The sequence below is a fragment of the Mizuhopecten yessoensis genome, unplaced genomic scaffold (assembly GCF_002113885.1).
Source record: "Mizuhopecten yessoensis strain PY_sf001 unplaced genomic scaffold, ASM211388v2 scaffold11101, whole genome shotgun sequence".
NCBI classification, from domain to species: Eukaryota; Metazoa; Mollusca; class Bivalvia; order Pectinida; family Pectinidae; genus Mizuhopecten; species Mizuhopecten yessoensis.
The window spans coordinates 550629-577597 of record NW_018408880.1 but is presented as its reverse complement, the minus strand read 5'-3'; the positions used below and the strand labels follow the sequence as shown (position 1 = coordinate 577597).

The following is a 26969-nucleotide window of genomic DNA, read 5'->3' as shown; positions in this document are numbered from 1 at the left end:
CGGTGTCTCATCAGGCCCCCTTCCTCGTGTGACCTTAGCTGTAACGAGAACGTTAAATACAAACACGTATCTATACGTCTACCTAATAAATAACATGTGACATATTGTGTCTTTACATTCTTCCCTGATGTGTTTCTAAATTAAGAAAATTGGCAAATTCATTTGTTTTGTTTTTTAAAACGGGCGTGCGTGAATTCGAAACAAGGAAAGTTAATAAACAGTTTTGCCCTCACAATTGCAATCTAACAAGTTTGTGTTCTGTAGGAGAAAGAAAAAACATAATCAATTATTTTTGTTATACTGTAAATGTTGAAATTGTCGCAGTGTTTAAATGCTCACGTTTTTCGCGTAAATTACTACTAAAATATACGCACGCAAAGATGTATCTATAAGGTTTCCAGAACTATTCCCAACGCAAACCTCACCTCGAGCATTTTATAGAGTCACAGAGCGAGAATTCGTCTTTTGCAGTAGCATTTAACAAAGGGAGACACGACTGTCATGATCAGATGCTTGAACAAGTGTACAGAAATAAATCGTTTTTGTTTCGCCGTACCGAAGTAGCGGAAGCGAGACAAAGGTGCTGCTTTTCCGGCGGCGGCGGCGGCGGCGGGTGTCAACAATAAGTTTTTGCATATAAGTAAGTTTTATTGAAAGTGTAAGTGCTACACCAACCAAACTTTGACCATAGACGCATCTTAGGTAGAACATCTCAACCCGTCCATCAAATGCTTGGTGCGGCCTACCAATCATGGTCCATTGACTTTGTCAGCATCTCCACCAACATTAAGTGTTTGCGTTTAAGTTAGTATCTCTGATATGTGCATTGATGGTCAAAGCGGGGCATAGGCGAGACATATCAATCCAAATGGCTTGTTTATTGTAAACGTTTGCTATAAAACAGGATGTAAATAAACCATAGGCCCACATCTCTAAACCGTTATCTGATTACGTCGAAAACTTAAGTAAGCAGGTGAGGTGACGAATGTTTGGTCCCATGCAGAATCGGGGGTGATTTGTTGTGTTTTCTTTTACGGTGGCCTTGCAGAAACCACATCGGAACACATCGGGCGTTAGAGAGTCTAACGAAAAGAGACAACTCGAGCTCGTCCGATACTGTGTGAGGGGTTCCAAGAGGTTTACTCGACAGGGAAAATGGATCGCGTGAGGGAGACTCGATGTTTTATAATCACGTCATGTGATGTGTTTAAACCAATCAGACATGCTGTAAAATCGATGAGGAATAATAATATGTATTGAAGCACGAAGACCAGTTGCAATTCATTGCATGTAAAAAAAAAAAGCGTTGATCTATACACTTTCCATGACAGTATACAGGATTCAGTGTTTTATATACGAAGTATGACCTTCCTAGATGGAGACGACAGGAACCCAGAGATAAAGTGTAAAAAAATTATCCTGTCAAATAAATCTAAAGCGTCACTGGGCCAAGGAGACACAACTTTGTATAAACGAGTTCTATTTGCGACGTTCGATAAAATGAAATGTACATGTATTGTTCTAATTATCTACCTACATTTCGTTAAAGAAATACTTTTTTTTCCTACAAAATAGCCTTCGTGATTGTACCGTATGTACATTGAATGTGTGTAGTTATGATATGTATTACTGCGTTTATTACATATTACATACATGTACCTACATTCCGTTATTTTTTTCTATTTTTTTTCAGCAAAATAGCCCGTATTTACTACACTCAAGTTGTGTACTTATGATTTAGGATATGTATTACTACGTGTATAACATATTACAAACCTTCGACTCGTTAAAGAAATATAATGATATTTTCTGCAAAATAGCCTTCATGATTGTGCCGTATTTACATAAGTTTGTAAAAATAAGCAATATTATCGAACGTCACAAAAAAGAGTAAAATAAGTATCATATTTTCTTCAAAATAGCTTTATATTCATGATTATGCCATATTTACACTATTTTAGACTGTTTAAAGTGTACGTATGTTATATGTAAATAATCAATCAACTATGACGGACACAAAGACGTCACACGTGACTATGGATTTGCTTAATTGTTGGGGGCCTACTCTTGTTTTAATATGTCGTTTAGATCGGTAAATAACCTGTTCCTACGGGGGGGGGGGGGGGGGGGGGGGCTGAACTATCGATATTTGTTTGGTGTCCTATTAGTCCTACTTAGTAGACATTAAAGAGGCCCTAGTTCCTCTCCTGTCCATATCGCAGGACTTCGAATCTCTCGTTTGCCTTCTCTTCAATACTTTTTCCTTTCTCTTACGCCGATGTCTCCCTATGCATCCGTCGTCATATACGATCCTGACTACTGCTAGGATGTCGTGAAACTTCCTATTTTGTGAAGATCGCTTTTTTATATATATTTGTCAGATAAATCTTCAATAAAGTTTATCAGTTTGGAAATATGTGATATCAAAGTTTTACTTTCTGCACAAAAAAATGTACATTTACGTATCAAACGTTCACTCCGTTTAGCTTTGACTGGGTGATGTAATGTTCGACCTGTACAACGAAGTGACGAAATTGTATATTTTTTATAACACTCGATCCGGGTCGATAGGGAGCGTATACTATATCTGATACAGTGTGTGTGCGCTCCCTGTCGATAGGCGAAACGTCAATGGTCGAGTGACATAAAAAATATACAATTTCGTCTCGTCATTGTACAGTTAAATACACATCGCTAACTCAGTAATAGCTTGACAAAGGACCAGTCGGCCTTGAAACGTTGCGAGATAGTGATGGTTTTTAATTTTACTGCTGCAATTGTTTGTGTATTTCTCGCATAATGGGACAGACAGTCAGGCAATGTTCCGAACATAGTTTGCCGCCTCCCGCCGACAAAAATAGATACCTACGTCCAAAGTGAATGTAAACCGCATGTGTTAGACAAACTTCCTATCAGACAACAGGTGTATCTACTTATTTCCTGCAATAGTTTTCCACTTTTCTGTGCATCATTTTTACAAACAGTAAACATGTTGCATTGTTAACTAACAGCATGGACATTTTGTAATAAAAGCTGGGTTGCAAGTTTCTTAATTGCTTTGTGGTCATTCTGGTAAAAGAAGACTTAGATTAGTTCAAAACCGGTACAATATTTATCTATATGTGAAATGGACAAAACTTACAAGATCAAACTGTCTAATATATTTCAATGTTTACTGTTGATGCAAACTCACCGAATATTTTCTCGAGACAAAATCTATTTGAACGCTGCATCAACAGTCGTTTGTCTTACCACAACATGAAGATATTTGAAAAAGTACAAATATAATACGACCGGGTGTTCGGGAAGGGTAAGCGTCGTGAAAACACGACCATTTCACACCATTTTTCTGCACCATGTCACTGTTTTATTTTCATAATACATGGGTTCTGCAAAGTGTGTGTTTCGTATTATATTACTGTTATGGTTTCATAGTCTGGTTTCCATAGTATGATACTGCAGATACAACACATGTACATGTACTTACTAAGGTGTGTCTTCTAAACTTTGAAAGTGTCGAATTCCACAGGTCAAAGAAATTACATGTAATTCGGTGCAAAAATCTGAAAACACTTCAAACAGTTACAGACATACTGATAATTGTTTTTATTTCATAACAATCACACAACTACTGTTCTTCCTTGGATAATAATATGCAAAGTACAAGGTTAATAATTAACAAATATTCATAGTTCGTAGTTCAACACAATAATATCAATATCCAAACAGAATAGTTTCTTAATGGCCGGAATATTGCGCAATACTCCGCATTATGTAATATCACCTTAAACTCCGTATTGTTAGTTCACGGCCGTTATATCACCTAATACTCCGTATTGTTTGTCCACGGCCGTTATTTCACCTAACACCCGTATTGTTAGTTGACGGCCGTAATATCACCTAATACTCCGTATTGTTAGTTCACGGCCGTAATATCACCTGATGATCCGTATTGTTAGTTCACGGCCGTAATATCACCTAATACTCCGTATAGTTTGTTCACGGTCGTAATATCACCTAATACTTCGTATTGTTAGTTCATGGCCGTAATATCACCTAATAATCCGTATTGTTAGTTCACGGCCGTAATATCACCTAATACTCCGTATTGTTAGTTCACGGCCGTAATATCACCTACTCCTCTGTATTGTTAGTTCACGGCCGTAATATCACCTAATACTCTGTATTGTTAGTTCACGGCCGTAATATCACCTAATAATCCGTATTGTTAGTTCATGGCCGTAATATCACCTTATAATCCGTATTGTTAGTTCACGGCCGTAATATCACCTAATACTCTGTATTGTTAGTACACGGCCGTAAGGTCACCTAATAATCCGTATTGTTAGTTCATGGCCGTAATATCACTTATTATTAGGTGATATTACGGCCGGGAACTAACAAAACGGAGTATTAGGTGATATTACGGCCGTAATATCACCTAATAATCCGTATTCTTAGTTCACGGCCGTAATATCACCTAATACTCCGTTTTGTTAGTTCACGGCCGTAATATCACTTATTATTACCCCTTTGAGAAAAATCTAGGAATCTGATTGGTTAAAAACTACAGTGTACCAAACCGCATTCGTAAATCTCAAGGGGTATACGAAAATCTCAGGGGGTATACGGTCATGTCACGTGAATCTCAGCAGTTATACGGTGGAATCACGTGCTTTTACAAGGGGTATACGGGTCACGTGTCTTTGTATCTTGCGGCCGGGCAATGGGAGACAACTCGCATTCGTCGTCTGCTTCCGGCGATGTTTACAAAATGACAAAACGTTTCGCTTCGCATACTGATGAGGAAATACTCGCCAAAAGGGCTAACTATGTGCCACAAAACACACAAAAGTCGAACAGACGAGCGGCAAACATGCTGAGGACGTATTTAAAAGAAAAGAATCAGGAAGAACAGTTCGAGGAATTTGATAAAACGAAACTAAATGAGGTAGATCTACTGTGCCATTTTTATCTTGACAACAGAAAAGTTGACGGGGAACTGTACAAAACCAATATAAAAGACTCAAAGGGGTAATAAATTCGTTACACGGATTTTTGGCAGGGTATACGGGATGGTATGACCCTACAGGATTTCGTATTTCCTTCGGCCTATATATATCGGCCTCAGGAAATACGAAACCCTTTAGGGTCATACCATCCCGTATACCCTGCCAAAATCCGTGTAACTAATAATACTCCGTATTGTTTGTCCACGGCCGTTATATCACTTCATACTCCGTATTGTTAGTTCACGGCCGTAATATCACCTAATACTCCGTATTGTTAGTTCACGGCCGTAATATCACCTGATGATCCGTATTGTTAGTTCACGGCCGTAATATCACCTAATACTCCGTATAGTTTGTTCACGGTCGTAATATCACCTAATAATCTGTATTGTTAGTTCACGGCCGTAATATCACCTAATACTCTGTATTGTTAGTTCACGGCCGTAATATCACCTAATAATCTGTATTGTTAGTTCACGGCCGTAATATCACCGAATACTCCGTATTGTTAGTTCACGGCCGTAATATCACCTGATGATCCGTATTGTTAGTTCACGGCCGTAATATCACCTAATAATCCGTATTCTTAGTTCACGGCCGTAATATCAACTAATATTCCGTATTGTTAGTTCACGGCCGTAATATCACCTAACACCCCGGGGTGTATTGTGTGTTCACGGCCGTAATATCACCTAATAATCTGTATTCTTAGTTCACGGCCGTAATATCAACTAATAATCCGTATTGTTAGTTCACGGCCGTAATATCACCTAACACCCCGGGGTGTATTGTGTGTTCACGGCCGTAATATCACTTAATATTCCGTATTGTATGTTCACGGCCATACCATCTAACAACCCCTGTTGTTTGTTCAAGGCCGTAATTTCACGGCCGTAATATCACCTATTAATCCGTATTGTTTGTTCATGGCCGTAATATCACCTAATATTCCGTATTGTTAGTTCACGGCCGTTACATCACCTAATAATCCGTATTGTTAGTTCACGGCCGTAATATCACCTTATTATCCGTATTGTTAGTTCACGGCCGTAATATCAACTAATAATCCGTATTGTTAGTTCACGGCCGTAATATCACCTAATAATCCGTATTCTTAGTTCACGGCCGTAATATCACTTAATACTCCGAAAGCCATACTATCATCTAACAACCCCTGTTGTTTGTTCAAGGCCATAATATCACGTTCTACATTGTACACCATCTTGTATGTTATACTGCCTGTTATATTACGTATTTCACAATATTGTTCATGCAAATGATGTATGACGTCACCCCAACCTGTCAACAAACTGTTGTCAACTTGCATATGATAAATATGGTAGTTATTACACAGATACAGACACTAATATGTAATAGATGAATTATTTGAAATAGTGAATTATGTCTCGTTTAAGAGGTGAATTTCCTAGAACCATGGAATCAATATTTCCTACATTAATGAAGGACCACAATATCCGAACAGCAAGTCTCGAATTGTTCTCGTTACGCGAGTCATTAGTTATGTATTGCAGTGGGTCTACTTGGCCGATACTTCGTTTGATTCCTGGAGAACATCCGGCGAATACCTGTTATCGCTTCTTGGCGAAAGTGTTTGCACACAAAACAATACACAATCGGGTTGACCGCACTGTTTAAGAAGTAACTTCGGAGAAACAATTGTTGAATTGCTTTATGTAATGATGAAGTGTTGTGAGTCTCGCTTTGAAATGTCCGGATATACGCCAATATCAAATAGGGCACGAATGACAGGATAAAGACGAGGGTCACCAGAAATAACATGGTGTTTGTTCTGCTGACGTTACCAGGTACGGAAGAGGTGCTATTCGAACGCGAGGTGTTGCGTCTTCCAAGTTCGAAGCTAATTTTCCTATTTGAGTGAGACTTATTTGATGTAGGATCTACGCGACGAAAAGACTTGTTGCTAGATAGGACAGCTTTCCCGACAAATGAGTAGAGCACAACGAGGATAACGTCACTCACAACATGCGCAATTGATAGTACTATCAGCAGAATCTCTTTGTAGATGATGTCCAAGCCGTCACGCGGGAGACACGTTTTACCCTCATACACAAATCTCTGTGTGTCCGTTACGACAGTTGTCAGCACCAGTGTTTTTGTGCCGTAAAATAACGCAAAAGGAATTCCTGTTAAACATCCGAATATCATCGAAAAAATCATAATTCTTTTTGCTGTGGACATCTTCATTTTTGTCTTAAGTGGATGGCGGATCTTTCTAAACCTGTCGATGGCTATAGTAAGCAACACAATCGTTGTCGAGTGATTACAGAATGATGTTATAAACCGGCTTATCTTACAGATTGCTGGGAAGTCGAATTTTAAAAAATTCCACATAAGGAAAAGTTCTGTTGATATCGAAAATAAACAGTTGATTAAATCAAGAATTGCCAGTGTTAGAATAAATAACCGGGAAACAGTTTTCTTGCTTTTAAACCCGTAAACGTACACCACTAAACTATTCCCAGGAATTCCAACAGTCAAGAGTACGCATGCGTAGACGAATGACGGAAGTAAAACCGTGGAAAAGTATTTGTCATTAATTGCGTCAATTTTCAGACCCGACGAAATAAAGGTGTTTATTAAATTGTCTGCGTCCTCTGACGTATTTCCGGTCATGTTGGATGATGACGTCACTAGTGAGGTACTAGGGTGTGTGCTGCCATTGAAAAGGGTGTTCATTGAAAAATACGTTGTATTCTTCATTTCTGCAAGCCAATCTACAAAAAAGGAACGTTTTTGGTTAGTTATTTATGCATTTAATGACGATTTTAAGGACATATAGTACTTTGCTGTAATATGTTTTTTATTATGAAAGAATCACCCGGGGTCGCGATGGCCAAATGATTAAGGCGTCTGACACTCTGCTACCACTAGCCCCCAACCACTGGGCCGTGGGTTTGAGGCCTATGTGGGGCAGTCGCCAGGTCCTGGATCTGCGGCTTTCCTCCACCACCAAAACCTGACACACTCTGAAATGACAATAGCTGTTAAAAGGACGTAAAACACAAACACCCCAATCAAAAGAATAAAACAATACACATAAAAAGTAAACATATTGACTGCCTATATCTTAAATTTAAAAACTCTTCTTAAGACAATATCTTACCATTTTGCTGTGTATTTTTTATTTATTTTATTTTGCGTTTTGATATTTGTAAGTGTACCTTGCTAGTCTTAACTCCTTAACTAGTTTTACCCGTTGTCAGTATAATGTGACCGAATAGAGTGCTGTGCTGAGTGCTTCGGCATGGTATTCCAGCGAGGTAGCACTCTAAACTCGGCATCGTCAGGGCCACCCATACAGCCTCCAGCACATACACGTACCTTACACACATGAAGCCACATCATCACAAAACTTCAATTGTTTACAGGATGCTAAACCTCTAACCAAACGATACCTATTCGATATCATTTAATTCATAAAGAATTGAGGTAACTGTTTTGTGATACAAGAAAAAAGGAGGAAGGTGATCAAGGAAGGAAAAATATCCTAAGTGTTGCAAAGGGGGCCATATACAGTAAACACAGAAGACAACTACCTCACTCTCTAACATGCAGTTGGATATAGCAGGCCAATTTTACACGGAACCTGCTGGAATATAGTAGTTATCCTACTATGCTTGAATTTTAAACACAGGCGGGTTTTCCTCTCTATTTTATCAAATGTTGTTATTTAGTTAAATAATCATGGATAACACCTACGGAAATCACATATATAGTGCGTAAGGTAGCATATATGATGGATTCTACAAGGAAAATATTATATATAAGTTATTATCAATGCTAGTAGATAACGCATGCAATCGTATTTTGTGCAAAAATTAGTCATTGTCGCAATTTATGTTGTCCTCAGAATTAAAATCAACCTGAAAGAGACATTGGTATATATCTAGATACCGTATCCATTATCACTGCATTAGAACTGTATCTACTTATAGCACACGCACATTCATTGCAAACATAAATGAGTGTCCTAACATTAATTTAGCTGTTAAGAGGATTAATAACCCAGAAAACCCAAACGCCAACTTGATTGTTATGGGTACCGTTACAAATGTCCCCAAAACTACCCTAGCAGTCGCAATGATACTGATTCAAGTCACTGTACCGTTCGTAACGACAAAAACATACCAACATATCAAATTTGATCGAAATCTGTCAATATCCTAATTTCGACCAATCAGAGGCTGCGACGAGAGACAACACAGAAGTCTCCGAGTGGAAATCCCTGTACTGTTCGTAGTGATTTAAAACTCCAACATACTGCACTGCTGCACCTAATTTTATCGAAATCTGTACATATCTTGATTTCCACCAATCAGAGACCGTTGCGTCCATCTTGGTTTTAAACTATGGCAACTGTGAAATCATTGTACTTTTCGTAACGACACAATACACCTTCATACAATATGATCGAAATCTGTCAATATCTTACGTTCGACCAATCAACGGCCATTTTGGATGCGCTGTTGCAAAGAGTGGTTGTTATTTGATATGAAAGCATTTCCAACAATACTTGTATTCAGTTTCATTGAAATCCGCCCAGTAGTTTCCAAGAAAATAGCAGGTCATCTTATGACATATGAGAGGCCGCAGCAGCCGTTCTGGATGCGCAGCCACAACAAAGGATGTTTTGCACATCTAAACACATGACCAAAAACTTATGTGAAGTCAATTTGTATTCCGACAACTTGTCTCCGAGAAAACTTGCAGATAATTGCTCGGCGGAAGAAGGAGAAACTAAATCAAAAGTCCCTATGTTTCGTTTTGGGGACCTGATAAGAAATGGGGTAAAGTAAGAAATCACTCACTTTCGTTTTGGGGACTTCGATGTTAATACATTAAATAACGTATACATGGATTGCTGAATTTGTCTTCCATCTTGTCTTATTGTCAAACATAGCGTATAACCTATTGAAATGATAGTTAATATCCCACCATAGACAATGTATCATGAGAAAATCCACCTCGTCACAAAACTATAGCATTAGACGTACCGGCGAAACACAGAAAGAAACTTACAAAACAGAATAAAATGACAATCAAGACATTGGAAAAACAGCAGCTAAAGTGCTGATATGGTGCCAACCGTGATTCCAAAAAGGCCTTGTTTGTTTGTTTGGTTGTTTGTTTTAGGTTTAATGTCCTAGCAACAGACTAAATATATTGTTAATGCCTAATTACAGGTTAAACTATAACGTTTCTCGTTTCATGTATTTGCACTCTGATATATAAAAATGCATTATATAAGATAAAATTACATCAATGTATATGACGCAATCGAGAAAATATGAATAGAAACGAAAGGAATTATTGCCTAATATATTAGTGAGCACTTCAATTTTACAGATAACTGGAAAATGGAATATATTTACCACATATTAATTTAATAATCCCCTTGGTTTAAAATCTACCGTTGGACACACCAAGATGTATTTGTTGAGCGCACTATAACCTTGTGAAGACGAATGCCTAATGAGGCACCGCCGAAAGGTACGATTAGGAAATAGAGAAAGGATTGGTGAAAGGGAGGATAAAAAGAAGGGTAAAAGGAAGAGTGAAAGAAAATGTGAAAGGAAGGGTGAAAGGAAGAGTGAAAGGAAAAGTGAAAGGAATGGTGAAAGGAAGGGTGAAAGGAAGGGTGAAAGGAAGGATAAAAGGAAGGATGAAAGGAAGAGTGAAAGGAAGAGTGAAAGGAAGAGTGAAAGAAAGAGTGAAAGGAAGAGAGAAAGGAAGGGTGAAAGGAAGGGTGAAAGGAAGGGTGAAAGGAAGAGTGAAAGAAAGGGTGAAAGGAAGAGAAAAAGGAAGGGTGAAAGGAAGGGTGAAAGGAAGGGTGAAATAAAGGGAGAAAGGAAGGGTGAAAGGAAGGATGAAAGGGAGGGTGGAATAAAGGGAGAAAGGAAGGGTGAAAGGAAGGGTGAAAAGAAAGAGAGAAAGGAAGGGTGAAAGGAAGGGTAAAAGGAAGGGTGAAAGAAAGGGTGAAAGGAAGAGTGAAAGGAAGAGTGAAAGGAAGTGTGAAAGGAAGAGAGAAAGGAAGGGTGAAAGGAAGGGTGAAAAGAAAGAGAGAAAGGAAGGGTGAAAGGAAGGGTGAAAGGAAGGATGAAAGGAAGGATGAAAGGTGGGGTGAAAGGAAGGGTGAAAGGAAGGGTGAAAGGAGGATATAAATAACTTAAGTATTGCTATGGGGACAGCAGATCGAGTGTGGCCTCTTCAATTTCCATGTAGTACAACAATCTCTCCCAACATCGGAAACTCACACTCAAGTAATACTCATGCAATAAGGATTTCAAGAATACTTCTATATTATAAACTGTATACACTTGCATTTGTATATCACTTAAATATGTCACAGGGAGGCACACACAAATAATAAAGACTAACCTTGCAAAATACGTTGTTATGACAAAACCGGAAATTCACGCTCAAGTAATACTCCAGTGAGGACAGAGTGACAATACTCGATGCAGTTTATCCAGTGTGTATGATAAAACCTCACCACGCTAGATTACGGAAATGCGACCAGGGTATTACGGGAACCCCTTGATATGTATAATTATTGTATCAACCAAACGTGTTCGTAGATCCGGGCATTTCTTGGTGTGATATCCTAGGGTTTTCGAATGTAAAACGTTAAAAAAAAATCTCACGCTGGTTGGAATTGAAATATCATTACAACTCCCTAAATGTATACAAAAGGTTATTTACAACGTAGATAGCAATAATTCGTTTATACGCAATAACTGTAAAATATGATCAAGTATGAAATAGACTAACATGATATTTATAAGAGCGCAGCTTTCGGGCGCCATAGGCGCCCGAGCGAAGCTCTTTAATGGTAACACATGCGTGCGTAAACAGAGTTGCTTCCCCTTTCTACACCTTCCCTTTAATTTTTTGCGTCCGGAAGTAGACGTCCAGTGGGGAAAGAGGAAGTGTATCCTTGAAGCAAAGACAACTGTGTTTCAACCCATACATGAACATCTTCAATAAGTGAAAACAATCTTCTTGTTTTATTACTTGTTTATTGAGATAAAAACTAATATACAAATATGTACATTCTGAATCAAAAAGTCTATCACATAAAGTCTGATACTAACAGGCATGAAACTTCGTTCGAAGATTATCATACTATGACGTCACAAAAACGTCACAATCCATCGGCCTTTATCGGTTATTTCAGGAAGGATGAAAAAAACCGGAAAATTCTGATGTCCGTTGCATTTATCTCTTTTTCGGCGCTTCAAGATTGTTTTATTTTATTTCAGTTTTTGTCACTGGCACAAAAAGTAAAAATGGGGATATTTTCTGGACATCCTTTTTGTCATCAACCAGATTCTGTTAATATTTCTACCGGGAGATATCTTCAAAAAGAGCCGGAATTAAACCAATAGACCTGTCTACGTGTACATTTATGTTTTCACCATCTAAATATTTCATCAGTTTTTGATTTCCATTTGTTGAGAATATGAACGAAAAATTTAACATTTTTGAAAATCTGGTTATAGACTTTACATAATTAATTTATGCATCACCACTCTTAAAAGAAACAATGGTAAACGCATTTATGACGACATTAACAACAATTTTCCAGACAACCAACCCGAGTTCAACGCCCTTTTTCAGCAACGTATTACTTTTTCGCAACGCGTGCCGATTTATAACTAGTAACAGACAGAAACTGTTAAATTCTATTTGGCATCATTACCTGTCAAACCTCGGTGACAATTACAAAATGTGATATTCAATACGGTGTTTTAGGATTGAACAGTGATTGAGACTACATATCGATATAACGACGATCTCTCAGTTACATTAAAATGTTACAATGTTTTCTTTTTTAAATTTTAGTTTTTAACCAACGTCTCTTTACATTTACTTAGACTAATTGTCATATATGTAATATGCACTTTTTCTATAGCATTTACCAAACAGGTTTCCCAAACTTATCTCAATCATTCTTTTTGTGCCCTGACGGAAGCACGCAGAGGATTTAATTCTGAATGTGGGAAGAAACTGGAGTATCCGGAGAAAACTGCTAGGTCGGGCAGGTGATCGTGATTGAATCCGGCCTATAGATCTTGGTGAAGACGAGCACGCTATCCACTGCGCCATCCGACCCATCATATCCGTTACGCACAAGAACAAATATATATAGCTACTTTAGCTTTGACTGGAAGAAAATGGCGTCATTGATGTTAAAAATATATTGTGAATACACTTTTATCAATCATCATTGATACAAAAATCTACACACGGTAAACAGGGTAAAGTTCGGCCACCCCTGATATTTATTTATTTTTAGCTAACATTTACATCTTTAAGGATCTTAGCAGTCTAGTTGGCTGGGCATTGAACGAAAAAATGGCGAGGAAAACTCTAATGTAAAATTACTTAACAGGAGAAAATTACTTTTGAGAGGGTAGAAAGAAAATCATGATATCGCTTCTAGTTATGCGAATTTTCTGTAAACGGAATTGCAACATTTTACGGTCAAACGTGTAACACACTGACAGCTTCAAATGATATACATAAAAGCCAAGTCAAGCCAAGCACTCACATTGCCATATTGCTGTACGATAGGAATTTATTGAAATATCAATTTGGGCTCGGACTGGTTCGGCCCATGTAACACATAACAAGTCGTAAAATTGGCGGTAAAATCTGACGTTGCAGGCTTTATGACGCCATAATTAAGCTGATTCCAATGAGGGCCGAACTTACCCAAATGCCTGTCCAAACTTGACCCATGGCGGGCTCGTTCGGCCAGGAAAGGTTAAATAATGTTCAAAAACGTGCGTGCTGCCATACTTCCGAGAACGGACTTAAATAAAAATAGGTCGAACTTGCCCCGGTCTCACCTATTGTCATTTCGGTCTTAATCTCATAAGAGCTTGTGTTTTATTGTTATTTAGACTTTAAATAAAGTTTATCTTATCTGAAAATCTCATTCTGAAAGCAATATTCTGAATCAGTAAATATAAGAGACCAACATAAGCTACGCTCTTTTTAGGCTTTGCCTTTTCATATAAATAAAGGAATGGATTTGATTACCCGATATAACTGCTTCTTTCTTTTAATGTATAACCCACAAACGGCTGAGAGAGGCGATAAAGATATTCAACAAACAATTCGGTCGAGAATGTTCGTAAACAACCTTATCAACCCAGTTCGTTTACGTGATGATGTGACTTACGTGAAAAAAACATATGCAAAAACAGGACCAGCATTAGTCAGCCGCATTTCATAAATAGCTGAATTGTTCTACAATGTACGTAAACAAACACATTCTTAACCGAACGCGCCGTTTACATTTTTGATCAATAAATGAGTTTTCTTTCGAATTTTTATGATGCTCGTAACGGATTTCTAAAACAAAACAACAGCTATTCGCCGAGGTAGAGTGTAAATAATCCCTTACAACTGATTTCATAAATATCTCTGTATAGATAAATAATAGAACAATAAAAGATATCGACGGTGTGGGCAATACATATATATAGATATATATACGGGGCAAGGAAGTTATTCCAACAGTGTAGGCAATGTGAGGTTGTCACATTTGCAAGTAATTCGTATCTAACAAACATACGTTTGCAACGATCCAGTGTTATTTTGGAAGTCACCGTTTATATCACGCCTTTCACCCATATATATGATAACGACTATTCCTCTTCGCCTGTCTGAGTTTGTTATCGAGTCGGTATCGTTGTTCCTGTGCTTGTAGAATGGGGAAAACATTTCAGCGTATTTCTCACAGGTGTAACGTAATGAAACAGTTCACAGCGTGTGATTTCAACAAAACTTGTTTACCGGAATAGATTGCTGGAGATGATGATTCACGTTACGTAGTATACAGGGTTTTCGAGGATTGTTAAGTAGAACAAAATAGAACGACTCTTAAACGCAACAGGGTCAAAGGCGATGGGTAGAAACAGCAGTAGGATCAGGCAAATATATAATATGATACATATATTGCATAATACGAAATAACATATATACAGATATGAAAGACAGAAAAGTACGGGTTTTGTATTATACCTAAGTGTTTTATTCAAAGTCTTCACGTTTGTCCTAGTTGGCATTTTATGTAAATTTCTAAAAATCTCAGTGACCGTTTCTCATTTCTATGTAATATTAAAATTTTACTTTGATTTTACATATTTCCGAACTGATACAATTTATTTAAACACTCATTTTAATGTGTATGTAAATGCTAATTAGGCAGATACCTAAATCCCAATATGTTAAGTATACATGTATGTGGAAATATAATGATGTTATCTTATTAGCAGCTACAGACAACTTTCCATTGTATTTGCTTATTTGATGCTTTCACTGAAATTGAACCCCACTTTTGCTTAGTCAAATTTCCAAAATTAATGTTAAAAATAAGGATCCAAAATGGTGTGGAAGCGTCGAATACCACAGTGAGGAGACGATTACACAATGCGGGATTGAAAGGTTGTGTTGCTGTCAAAAAACACTTTTGACTACCACCCATCAGCACATCTGCTAGGCTATGGAAGCAACTATTTCTTCCAGGATGACGGTGCCCCATGTCACCGGGCACGAATAGTTAACGAATGGAAGGAGGACAACAATATTCTGTCTTTGGAGTGGCCCCCACAGTCCCCCGACTTGAACCCGATAGAAAACTTGTGGAGAGATCTGGGTTTTGAACTTCACTGACACAAGAGCAGAAACCTAAGGGAACTTGAAGCTGCCTTACAGCTTACATGGGATGGAATACCTGCTAGGATATGTAGAACTTTGGTTAGGAGTATGCCTGACCGTATACAGGCTATGAGCTCGTTGAGGATACACTAAAAATTAATGGAATTACAATGTTTTTGACAATTTACATAATAGCTGAGTTTTGTAACATTATGTTAACTTAACATAATAAAATAAACAGAATTAATTGTCCAATAACTAACAGATGATATATACAAATGATAATAAAAACAAGATTAGCATAATTCTGTACTTTAATTTTATATTTTAATGCAAATGTAACAGAACTTTTGGAGGGCAGTGTATTTATTTTGTTTACAAATTTAAAATAAAACAGTGCTTCCCGTATGACTTCCCGTACCACACGTACTTTTCGAACATTTTTCACAAATTCAGTAAAAGTAAAAGCGTTGTTGTATATACAAAAGTATCCCGGCTGGAACTCTTTGTACATGTACCTTACTATATCTGATACAATTAAGTGCGAATCAGTGTGCATAAAACGCACAGCTAAATTAGGGAGAATACTGTTACACACCCAGGCTATGACCTACAGATTAAAACCCTCTTGCCTAGCAGGAAAATATTAAGTCGTCTGGACAAGCCTCGGTAAGCGTTTGTGCGGTACAACAATAAACAAAACATCCCCACACTCAAAAATGCGATTTAACAAAAACAAAATGTCACAAAAGGGTAAGTCTTTCTTAAAGTGTAATTGATACCCGACAGCATGACTTTTTTATTTAAAATTAAGTGGAGACAGACGAAGCTAGCTAAAAAATCCAGTGAACATGTCTATTACCATAAATCACCATGGACGAATATGATAAAATGTCACACATTTATATACGACTTCAATTATTTGTTGTTATTTTACATGTAAAACACAACATTTAAATATGATATCAAATGATAGTACTTGCCTTCTATCTTGTTATGTGCAGTGTCCCCACCGAGTACAGTATATCCTATAGTAGTGGATCTGTGCACATTTACGTTACCACTGTCAGCTTGTGCTACATAACTTAAGATTATAAATGACCCAACGGGCATAGTCTAAATATTGGAATGGTGTAGTCTTCATTGATCAGTCTATTCAAATCGTTATGTTACACGTAATAATACTATCTATATTGCAATACATTTACAGTCTACACTAACATTCACTCAATAATCATTGTTCCTGCAAACTTTAGTTATCATCTCATAACCTGATTATAGAACGTCATACGTTTCAATGACGTTGAAAACAATACAAGTGTGCAGAGCTATGCACATTTTCTGCGAACGAGATATACTTTAATTATGTGACCTCATCAACAGTAGATGTCGGGGAGTTAATCAAAGCTTATGCAATTTAATATTATTAAGCCGATCAGAAGTTAATAAGTTTTTAAATGAACAGTGTGTCTTTTGATCTGACAAATTAATAAAACAGTTATGATATAAGGAATACACACACGGACGCTGACCTTTCAAATGACCTTAGCTGTTAAGAAGACGCATCACCCAATAAACCATAAATATTTCAAGAGCTTGTGAATGATATTTTTTGTTAATTGGACCTGCAAAGTTACATTTACACGCCTGGAATAAGTCATGACGAAAATGAGGCTCTTTACCCACCACATTGTGGATTATGCAAATAGACAAATAACAGATATCAGCCCATGTAGTAATCGGTTTTTGTAACCTGAAACCGATCAATAAGCTAACCACGTGCCATTGATTTTGTCATGGCATATTTCGGAGGTGCAGAGAACGTAAGTGAACCCAGGAATTCCTAGGACGGATAACATGTAAATGGTTTCCAAGCTATAGAGAAAGGCGCCGTGGCGAATTTGTCCTTGTTCGTTTCCGGATGGGCCTGTCACACTTTACCTGTTCTTATTTATTGAATTGTAAACACCAACCCTTATGCATAGCACGTCACTATACAATTATGGACTTTTGTGCTGGTAAATATGATGTGATATGAACCTGAAAGAGTGATATTGACCTCGGCGAAGCCCATAACTGTTTTATTATATGCTTCAACAATAAAATAAAACAAAACAAAACTAAAGGTTCTGATTTTTGTACGCGAGCCTCCGTGTACAACTTAGTCAGGTTTTAATACAACAGTTCATCATTGTAGCTTTCGAAGGCATCGTCTAGGTTCTTTTTCTTAAGATAAGCATGGAGGACATGCACTGCCTGTTCAATGGCTATTTTTACGCTAACAGCATCTTTATCCTCGAATAGTTTTGGTAATTTTCCTAACGGAGGAGAAACGTTCGCCAGCAGCCATCTTCTAATGTCGTCTGACAGATCGCGTTCCAGTCTAACTGCGCATGCGCAACGACAGGGTCTGGGGAATTTCCATACAGGCTATATTTAGAAATCGATATTCACCGGATAACCAGTCTACATGAGTTTTTGAGGACTGGTCACGTGTATAGGATCCGACCAATGTGATTGCGGGAAATTTTCATGCATATAATAAAAACCATTTACAGTAAAACGCTTGATACTAAGTTGCATTGACCTTCAGCCAAAACGAGGGAATTATAAAAAGTTAAATCTCTTCTTTACAATTCCAGATTCCCTGAAAACTGCTGGTCTGTTCCAAAAGACATTAATAATGATATCCACATTTCATATTTAAGTTTACGTTTGTATTTTACATTTTCGTTAGTAAGATGTCATTTCCTGAAACATATCCATCGGTCATCGATTAGCCATAACGACCCTGTCTATATTGATGGGCCGTGAAGATCATTGTAATGATGATTATGTACAACGGGACAATTTTCACTCAGTCAGACTCTCGCCCTTCGCCAGTTAATAGCTCAGTTATAGCAAAGCCCCATTTGGAGAACGCATTACGGTAATAACACTATATAAGACAACTGTATATGGCATTATAGCATTTATATTAAATAAAACTGAGTAAATATCAATGTTTGACATAATGCCATATTGGAATGCATGGGAATCTGTAGAAAAGTTCCCTGGGGTTGTGTTCGGGTTAATTTGATGAACATTGTTGTACTAATTGTAACAAGACAGGATGAGCGACCATGTACGTATCCAGGACCATCTGCTTACATATAAGTAGTAAATGATATTGGCTAAGATTTTTAAAATACTGGACAGCTTTAAAATTAATTAGTATATCTCTGAAATAATTGAATAATTTGAAATAATTTAAATTGTATACAATGTTATTTAAATGTGTAATATATATAAGTATCTGCAGATATTCATCAAGAAAAAAAAGTTTAATAAAATATCATTATGATATAAGAAAATATTTTATATGACGATATATCAAACTAACCATACTTTCAACGTGTTTGACCTGAATTTTATTGACACTGGTTCTCAGAAATATTTACCAGTCAACAGGGAATTGCTATAACACTGAGACCCCGGCGTATTGCTAACGGAGAACGGCTGATTTATGACTTGTTAGCTTGTCACGACATTAACGCCAATCTGTTATCTGATATAGTTTCTAAGTATGTCAAAAAATTGTGTTAGCTTACTTTGTACAGTTACATTAAAGAAATTGTTATGACCTTTATAAAATATAGGAATTATATTCTTATTTTAACATGTTTGCCTTCGATTTCTTTAAGATAACCAGGCTCTGAATTACCAATTCCAGGAACATGTGAATATCGATATTAACAAGAATTTCATAACTAATGCCTACGTCATGCAGTATTCTCAGAATCATATTTAGAACAATGCTTACAACTATCATGATGACCTTTAAGAATGTTTGTGTTTATTTAAAGAAAATGTTAAGATAAGAATACGCAGAAACGATAAGGTTGCAGCCGCTTGTAGACACACCTAGAACTATCAAGATATGTTAAGTGGTATTGGGTGTGTAGACTGGCGCTTCTCCATTCCTGTTAAGCTGACTGAGACTGGAACATGAAATTAAAGACGTATTTTTTTGTATATAGAGCATGTTTAGAATAAGTAGTTGAGAAGAATTGCCTTGAAGTGAAATTATCAAACCCCAATCCTTCGGACGGTTTGGTTAGTGAAGACTGTTACATGTATCGTGTTGACGGTGTGCTCATAGTCAAATTGAAAACATGTTTCACGGTATGATGTAAAATATTAAGGCGAAATGTTTAAAACATAAACTAATGTTGTTGTTTAAACTATATAAGATGTAAATATAGCTAGATACGATGTTTATTTTCGTTACTGTTGTGTTGCTGTAGATGTTGTTATTGTTGTTGTTGTGTTGCTGTAGATGTTGTTGTTGTTGAGCAGTTGCTGCTGTTGTGTTGTGGTTATTGTTGTTATTGCGTTAATGTTGTTATTGTTGTGTTATCCTTGTTGTTGGGTTGATGTTGTTGTGCTGTTGTTGTTGTTGTTGTTGTTGTTGTTGTTGTTGTTGTTGTTGTTGTTGTTGTTGTTGTTGTTGTTGTTGTTGTTGTTGTTGTTGTTTTAGTTGCTGTTGGTGTTGGGCTGTATGTGTTGTTGTTGTTGTTGTTGTTGTTGTTGTTGTTGTTGTTGTTGTTAGGATGTTGTTTTTATTATTGGGTTATTGTTATTGTTATAACGTTGTTGTTGTTGTTGGGCTGTTGTTGTTAAAAGTGTGTGGACATTGATGTTATTGCGTTAATGTCGTTGTTGTTGTTTCGTTATTGTTGTAGTTGGGTTGTTTTTATTATGGTTGTAGTTGTTGTTCAAAGGTTTTGGTTATTGTTGTTGTTTTTGTAATTGGGTTGTTATTGTTTTGTTGGTGTTGGTATTGTGTTGTGCTTGTTGTTGTTGTTATTGTTGTTATTGCGTTATTATTGTTGTTGTTGCTGTTGATGTTGTTGTTAGGTTGTTGTTATTGTTATTGGATTATTATTATTGCGTTATTGTTTTAAAGTTGTTGTTGTTGTTGTTGTTGTTGGGCTGTTATTGCTGTTGTGTTGTTGTTGTTAAAAGGTTGTGGTCATTGTTGGTATTGCGTTAATGTTGTTGCTATTGCTGTTTTTGTGTTATTGTTGTTGTTTGGTTGTTGTTATTGTTGTGTTGTTGTTGTTGTTGATGTTGTTGTTGTTGTTGTTAGGTTGTTGTTATTGTTATTGGATTATTATTATTGTGTTATTGTTTTTACGTTGTTGTTGTTGTTGTTGTTGTTGTTGGGCTGTTTTTTGCTGTTGTGTTGTTGTTGTTGTTGTTAAAAGATTGTGGTCATTGTTGGTGTTGCGTTAATGTTGTTGCTATTGTTGTTTTTGTGTTATTGTTGTTGTTTGGTTGTTGTTATTGTTGTGTTGTTGTTGTTGTTGTTGTTGTTGTTGTTGTTGTGTTATTGTTGTTTTTGTTATTGTGTTGTGCTTGTTGTTGTTATTGTTGTTTTTGCGTTATTATTATTGTTGTTGTTGTTGTTGATCTGTTGCTGCTGATTTGTTGGTGTTGTTGTTGTGTTGAAAGGTTGTGGTTATTGTTGTTGTTTTTGCTATTGGGTTGTTATGTTGTTGGTATTGGTATTGTGTAGTGCTTGTTGTTGTTGTTGAAAGGTAGTGGTAATATTGTTATTGCGTTACTGTTGTTGTGGTTATTGTTGTTGATTTTGTTATTGGGTTGTTGGGTTGTTGTGTTGTGGTTGTTGGTTTTAGTGTTGTGCTTGTTGTTTTGTTTTTGTGTTGTAGTTATTGTTGTTGCTTTGCAGTTGTTGTTGGGTTGGGTTGTTGTTTTTATTGTTGTTGTCTTTTGGCTGTTGGTGTTAAGCTGTAGGTCTTGTTGTTGTTGTTGTTGTTGTTGCTGTTGTCGTCGTTGTTGTTGATGTTAAAAATACAGTTCATAATTACATGTATATGTATATGATTTTAATTGGTTATGATCCGTAAAAGGAAACAAAACACAAGTTTTTAGCTATGCTTGGGCACTGAAATCGCATGATAAAGTGCTTAGATCTAGTAAACAAACATTACAGTTTAAATGTAAGTAGGCTGGAACCTCCCTGAGAGCCAAGACAGGTGAATGTGGCTAATCTTTTCAGAGAAAGCTGATATCCAAAACTTTTGCAGTGAGGAACAGCAGGATCTGTTATTTCTCCGAACCTGCACAGTATTTAGAAACATAAATTTTCCCAGAATCCTACAATGTTCCTTGTTCAAAAACATATAGATAACAGTAAAAGAGTCTACATTCAGAGGGAATTTGAACTTAACTGGAGGAAATGGAAACCTTTATTAGAATTATAGTTGTTTAATAATGAATACTTTTTTTAAAAATGCTATTATCGCCAGGACCCTGACATAGCCTTATTAGCTTGTTGCATAGGGTATTTAATTAGTGATGCACAACCACATATAGTTTTTTAAATCTTCCTGTTAATTGTTTATTTACGCACCGAGGTCATGAATTAAAAGGAAATAACTCCGCTCAAGGTTTAATCAAAACTGATCTTAGATTTTGATAAGTGGTCCTCGTGAACATGAAGATTATTGTGGTGTCAGCATCGACTGTCGACAGCACATCCTGTTTTGAAATATTTCAATCCAAATGCATTCAATTTGTTTGTATCGTATACACTACTAATTAGAGATCAGTATCAAGATGCGTCTCAAGAAGCTGGATCAGCTTACGTCGACGTCGACACTACATGAAAACTACTACTTCGCGAGTTTCAATCGGGACTTTACACAGGACATGCATACTTATACTGTTATACTCATTTGCGTGTCGACTTCGCCGAGAAGATCAGCCCTTTTGTCCTCCATACGACGAACAGATGACTGTGTCTAGAAAGATTTGAGACAATCATTATGATGCGCCTTACATTATCACTTTGTGATATACCATTAGTTTGTCAAAGATTTTCAAACATCTACGTCAAATATGTCAAAACTAGAAAAACATAGAATCTAATTGTTAATATGATGCTGAATTCGATAATCATACAGTGCTTCTTTTATTGGACACGTCAGCATTAATAACAGAAATGTGATTTCAAATTCAGTGTAAATTCAATAAACCACACAATGTTGTTTTTTACTGAACACATCAGCATCAAAAATAGAAGCGTGATTTCCAATCGGTATAAGTAGTTTATCACAAAAATAGCTACCCCGCCATAACTGTGGTATACTGATTAAACCACAGACAATCCTTTCACACACCTCATCGGATGTCGGGTTATGTACTGATAAAACGGATTCACAGTTACACGAGAGTATTGCCCGTGACTAACGATAGACGATGGCGCCCGTCACAGTGTATAAACTCGTACATGTACTTTTAAAGAACCACACACGTACTTATCTTATAACAAACGTACAACGATCTCTCAAGATTTTATTTGGCTACCATCACAGGGACATACTAATTTGTTACAGCTATATTTGGACCTACACAAGGTGTACACAGTAATTTTACATGTTTTAAAAGGTTTAGATCGACTTTTGGTAAAAAAAACACCCCCAAAAGTCGTATAAATAATCATTGGGGTGGCGTTTTTACCGAAAGTCGTATATATAATAATTGGGGTGATTTGTTTTACCGAAAGTTGATCTGAACCCCTAAAATATGTAAAATTACTGTGAACACCTCACTTTCGGTCCAACTAAAGCTGTAACAAATTGCCAGGCCCCTGTGGCTACTATTAGTGTAATCCTACGATAACACCAACACAATTAAAACAAAAAATAGTCTGATATCTTTAAGTACACAACACAATTGTTGTTGATTTTGTTATTGGGTAGTTGTTTTGGGTTGTTGTGTTGTGGTTGTTGGTGTTAGTGTTGTGCTCGTTGTTGTGGTTGTTGTTGTTTTTGTGTTGTAGTTATTGTCGTTGCTTTGCAGTTGTTGTTCGGTTGGGTTGTTGTTTTTATTGTTGTTGTCTTGTGGCTGTTGGTGTTACGCTGTAGACCTTTTTGTTGTCGCTGTTGTTGTTGTTGTTGTTGTTGATGTTAAAAATACAGTTCATAATTACATGTATATTTATATGATTTTAATTGTTTATGATCCGTAAAGTAATACGAAACAAAACGACAACAAATAAAACACAAACATCATAGTTCAGTGGTAAATGGTTCGTTTGTTTGTCGTTGTTGTTTTAAGGGCAGCAAATATATACATCACTAGAGTAGAATAGAATAGTTCTTTTAATCACAAAAATCGAGAAACTTCTTAAACCGGAAAATATGTGATGTCATTTGCGATGGAAGCCATTGAGCATAGCAACTACTTACAAATGTAGTACAATGCACTATCTATATGCATTCTGTGGATCTTAGCGACAACAAGAATATTCCAAAAGTATCTTCCACACTGAATATGCAGCCATACATAGCAGCCTCTGTATTCGTTAGTTAGCTATACATACATGTATGATATAACTTTTGTATCGAAAAGTGGAGTAAGCGACGTTCTATATGATTAATTGAAAACGCATTCAATATTCAATTAAAAACGGAAATTGGCGCCCGGCGCCCTATTGAGTGGTATTAGCGTACTGATAGCATCAAATTAGAAGTTGCCACCTCTGCATATTTATATCATTATCCGTTAGTTCTGTCATTTTTATCAATAATTATTTCGTGATTAGTAAAAACGATACCATTTCCTACACAATGATAAAATATGCCACACTGTCAATTAGAAATGGCAATAACAGTAACTAAGGACACACCGACAAAAATGGGAAAAAACAACAAAATGTCCCTTAAAAAATTAAACGAAATCGTGAGTAACCTTTTATTTCATTACAAGTGGCCCTATTATAATGTATCCTGTCAAATTTAAGAAATTATATGAACCATCAATTATCTAAAACGCCATTGTTTGTTTATTTTGTTTAGGTTTTACGTCCTCGCAATAGTCAAGAAGGATGCCTAAAAAGCACCACTGAATTAAAAGAGCAGGTACAGAGATAAACAAAGATACATTTAGTATGTACTAAGGCCGTTTTCTTTTATTGCGGTCCAAACGGTTGAACCGGCTGCACCAGATTTGTTCGTTTATGAAATAAGATCGGACCTAGTAATTTGATGCTGCTTTCAGACGAGCCTTGACAAAGCGAGCACTGGAAGGCCTGCGTAAACATTTGCAGGTCCACAAGGATTTATACCAGAAATGTTACATTTAAAAACTGACAAACCGGTTGCTCCACATAAACGAACAGGCCCTTGGTGCTATAATTGGGGCAGCAGATTGATTTTTTTTCAATGTCCTTTTAGTTAGAAGACACAGCTGAGAAACCTCTCGATTCTTCGGGGGTTCCCTTTGTCGACATTCAGCAAATTCAGCAGGTCTATTCTTTCCGGAACACACAACATGTTCCAAGGAAACAAAACACAAGTTTTTAGCTATGCTTGGGCACTGAAATCGCATGATAAAGTGCTTAGATCTAGTAAACAACCATTACAGTTTAAATGTAAGTAGGCTGGAAACTCCCTGATAGCCAAGACAGGTGAATGTGGCTAATCTTTTCAGAGAAAGCTGATATCCAAAACTTTTGCAGTGAGGAACAGCAGGATCTGTTATTTCTCCGAACCTGCACAGTATTTAGAAACATAAATTTTCCCAGAATCCTACAATGTTCCTTGTTCAAAAACATATAGATAACAATAAAAGAGTCTACATTCAGAGGGAATTTGAACTTAACTGGAGGAAATGGAAACCTTTATTAGAATTATAGTTGTTTAATAATGAATACTTTTTAAAAAAAATGCTTTTATCGCCAGGACCCTGACATAGCCTTATTAGCTTGTTGCACAGGGTATTTAATTAGTGATGCACAACCACATATAGTTTTTTAAATCTTCCTGTTAATTGTTTATTTACGCACCGAGGTCATGAATTAAAAGGAAATAACTCCGCTCAAGGTTTAATCAAAACTGATCTTAGATTTTGATATGTGGTCCTCGTGAACATGAAGATTATCGTGGTGTCAGCATCGACTGTCGACAGCACATCCTGTTTTGAAATATTTCAATCCAAATGCATTCAATTTGTTTGTATCGTGTACACTACTAATTAGAGATCAGTATCAAGATGCGTCTCAAGAAGCTGGATCAGCTTACGTCGACTTCGACACTACATGAAAACTACTACTTCGCGAGTTTCAATCGGGACTTTACACAGGACAGGCATACTTATACTGTTATACTCATGCGTGTCTGCTTCGCCGAGAAGATCAGCCCTTTTGTCCTCCATACGACGAACAGATGACTGTGTCTAGAAAGATTTGAGACAATCATTATGATGCGCCTTACATTATAACTTTGTGATATACCATTAGTTTGTCAAAGATTTTCAAACATCTACGTCAAATAGGTCAAAACTAGAAAAACTTATAAACTAATTGTTAATATGATGCTGAATTCGATAAATCACACAGTGCTTCTTTTATTGGACACGTCAGCATCAATAACAGAAATGTGATTTCAAATTCAATGTAAATTCAATAAACTACACAATGTTGTTTTTTACTGAACACATCAGCATCAATAATAGAAGCGTGATTTCCAATCGGTATAGGTAGTTTATCACAAAAATAGCTACCCCGCCATAACTGTGGTATACTGATTAAACCACAGACAACACTTTTACACACCTCATCGGATGTCGGGTTATAATGTACTGATAAAACGGATTCACAGTTACACGAGAGTATTGCCCGTGACTAACGATCGACGATGGCGCCCGTCACAGTGTATAAACTCGTACATGTACTTTTAAAGAACCACACACGTACTTATCTTATAACAAACGTACAACGATCTCTCAAGATTTTATTTGGCTACCATCACAGGGACATGATAGTTTGTTACAGCTATATTTGGACCTACACAAGGTGTACACAGTAATTTTACGTTTTAAAAGGTTTAGATCGACTTTTGGTAAAAAAAAAACACCCCCAAAAGTCGTATAAATAATCATTGGGGTGGCGTTTTTACCGAAAGTCGTATATATAATCATTGGGGTGATTTTTTTTACCGAAAGTTGATCTGAACCTCTAAAATATGTGGACACCTCACTTTCGGTCCAACTAAAGCTGTAACAAATTGCCAGGCCCCTGTGGCTACTATTAGTGTAATCCTACGATAACACCAACATAATTAAAACAAAAAATAGTCTGATATCTTTAAGTACACAACTCACTTTGGACTAGTTTTGTGTCTAAATATATCATATTTATTGTTTACAAACATACTACAGTGTATTTGTGTTCAC

At 36.7% G+C, this 26969-nt stretch overlaps 1 protein-coding gene across 7 annotated transcripts; it reads right to left on the bottom strand.

Moving 5' to 3' along the window:
* Nucleotides 1-3587: 3587 nt before the first annotated feature.
* On the bottom strand, nucleotides 3588-16796 carry LOC110465779 (cardioacceleratory peptide receptor-like). Of its 7 annotated transcripts, none has more exons than XR_002464651.1 (3): nucleotides 16709-16796; nucleotides 5427-7768; nucleotides 3588-4095 (listed from the first exon to the last, which is right to left on the bottom strand). XR_002464651.1 is itself a non-coding variant. In XM_021521854.1 (2 exons), the coding sequence occupies exon 2, from the start codon at nucleotides 7752-7754 to the stop codon at nucleotides 6528-6530; it is 1227 nt and encodes a 408-aa protein (XP_021377529.1). In that variant the 5' UTR covers nucleotides 7755-7768; nucleotides 16709-16796; the 3' UTR covers nucleotides 5360-6527. The 7 variants fall into 7 exon arrangements, 1 of the variants encoding a protein (XP_021377529.1); XR_002464653.1 differs by having other exon boundaries at nucleotides 5544-7768; XR_002464655.1 differs by lacking the exon at nucleotides 3588-4095 and adding an exon at nucleotides 5123-5348 and having other exon boundaries at nucleotides 5583-7768.
* Nucleotides 16797-26969: the final 10173 nt, after the last annotated feature.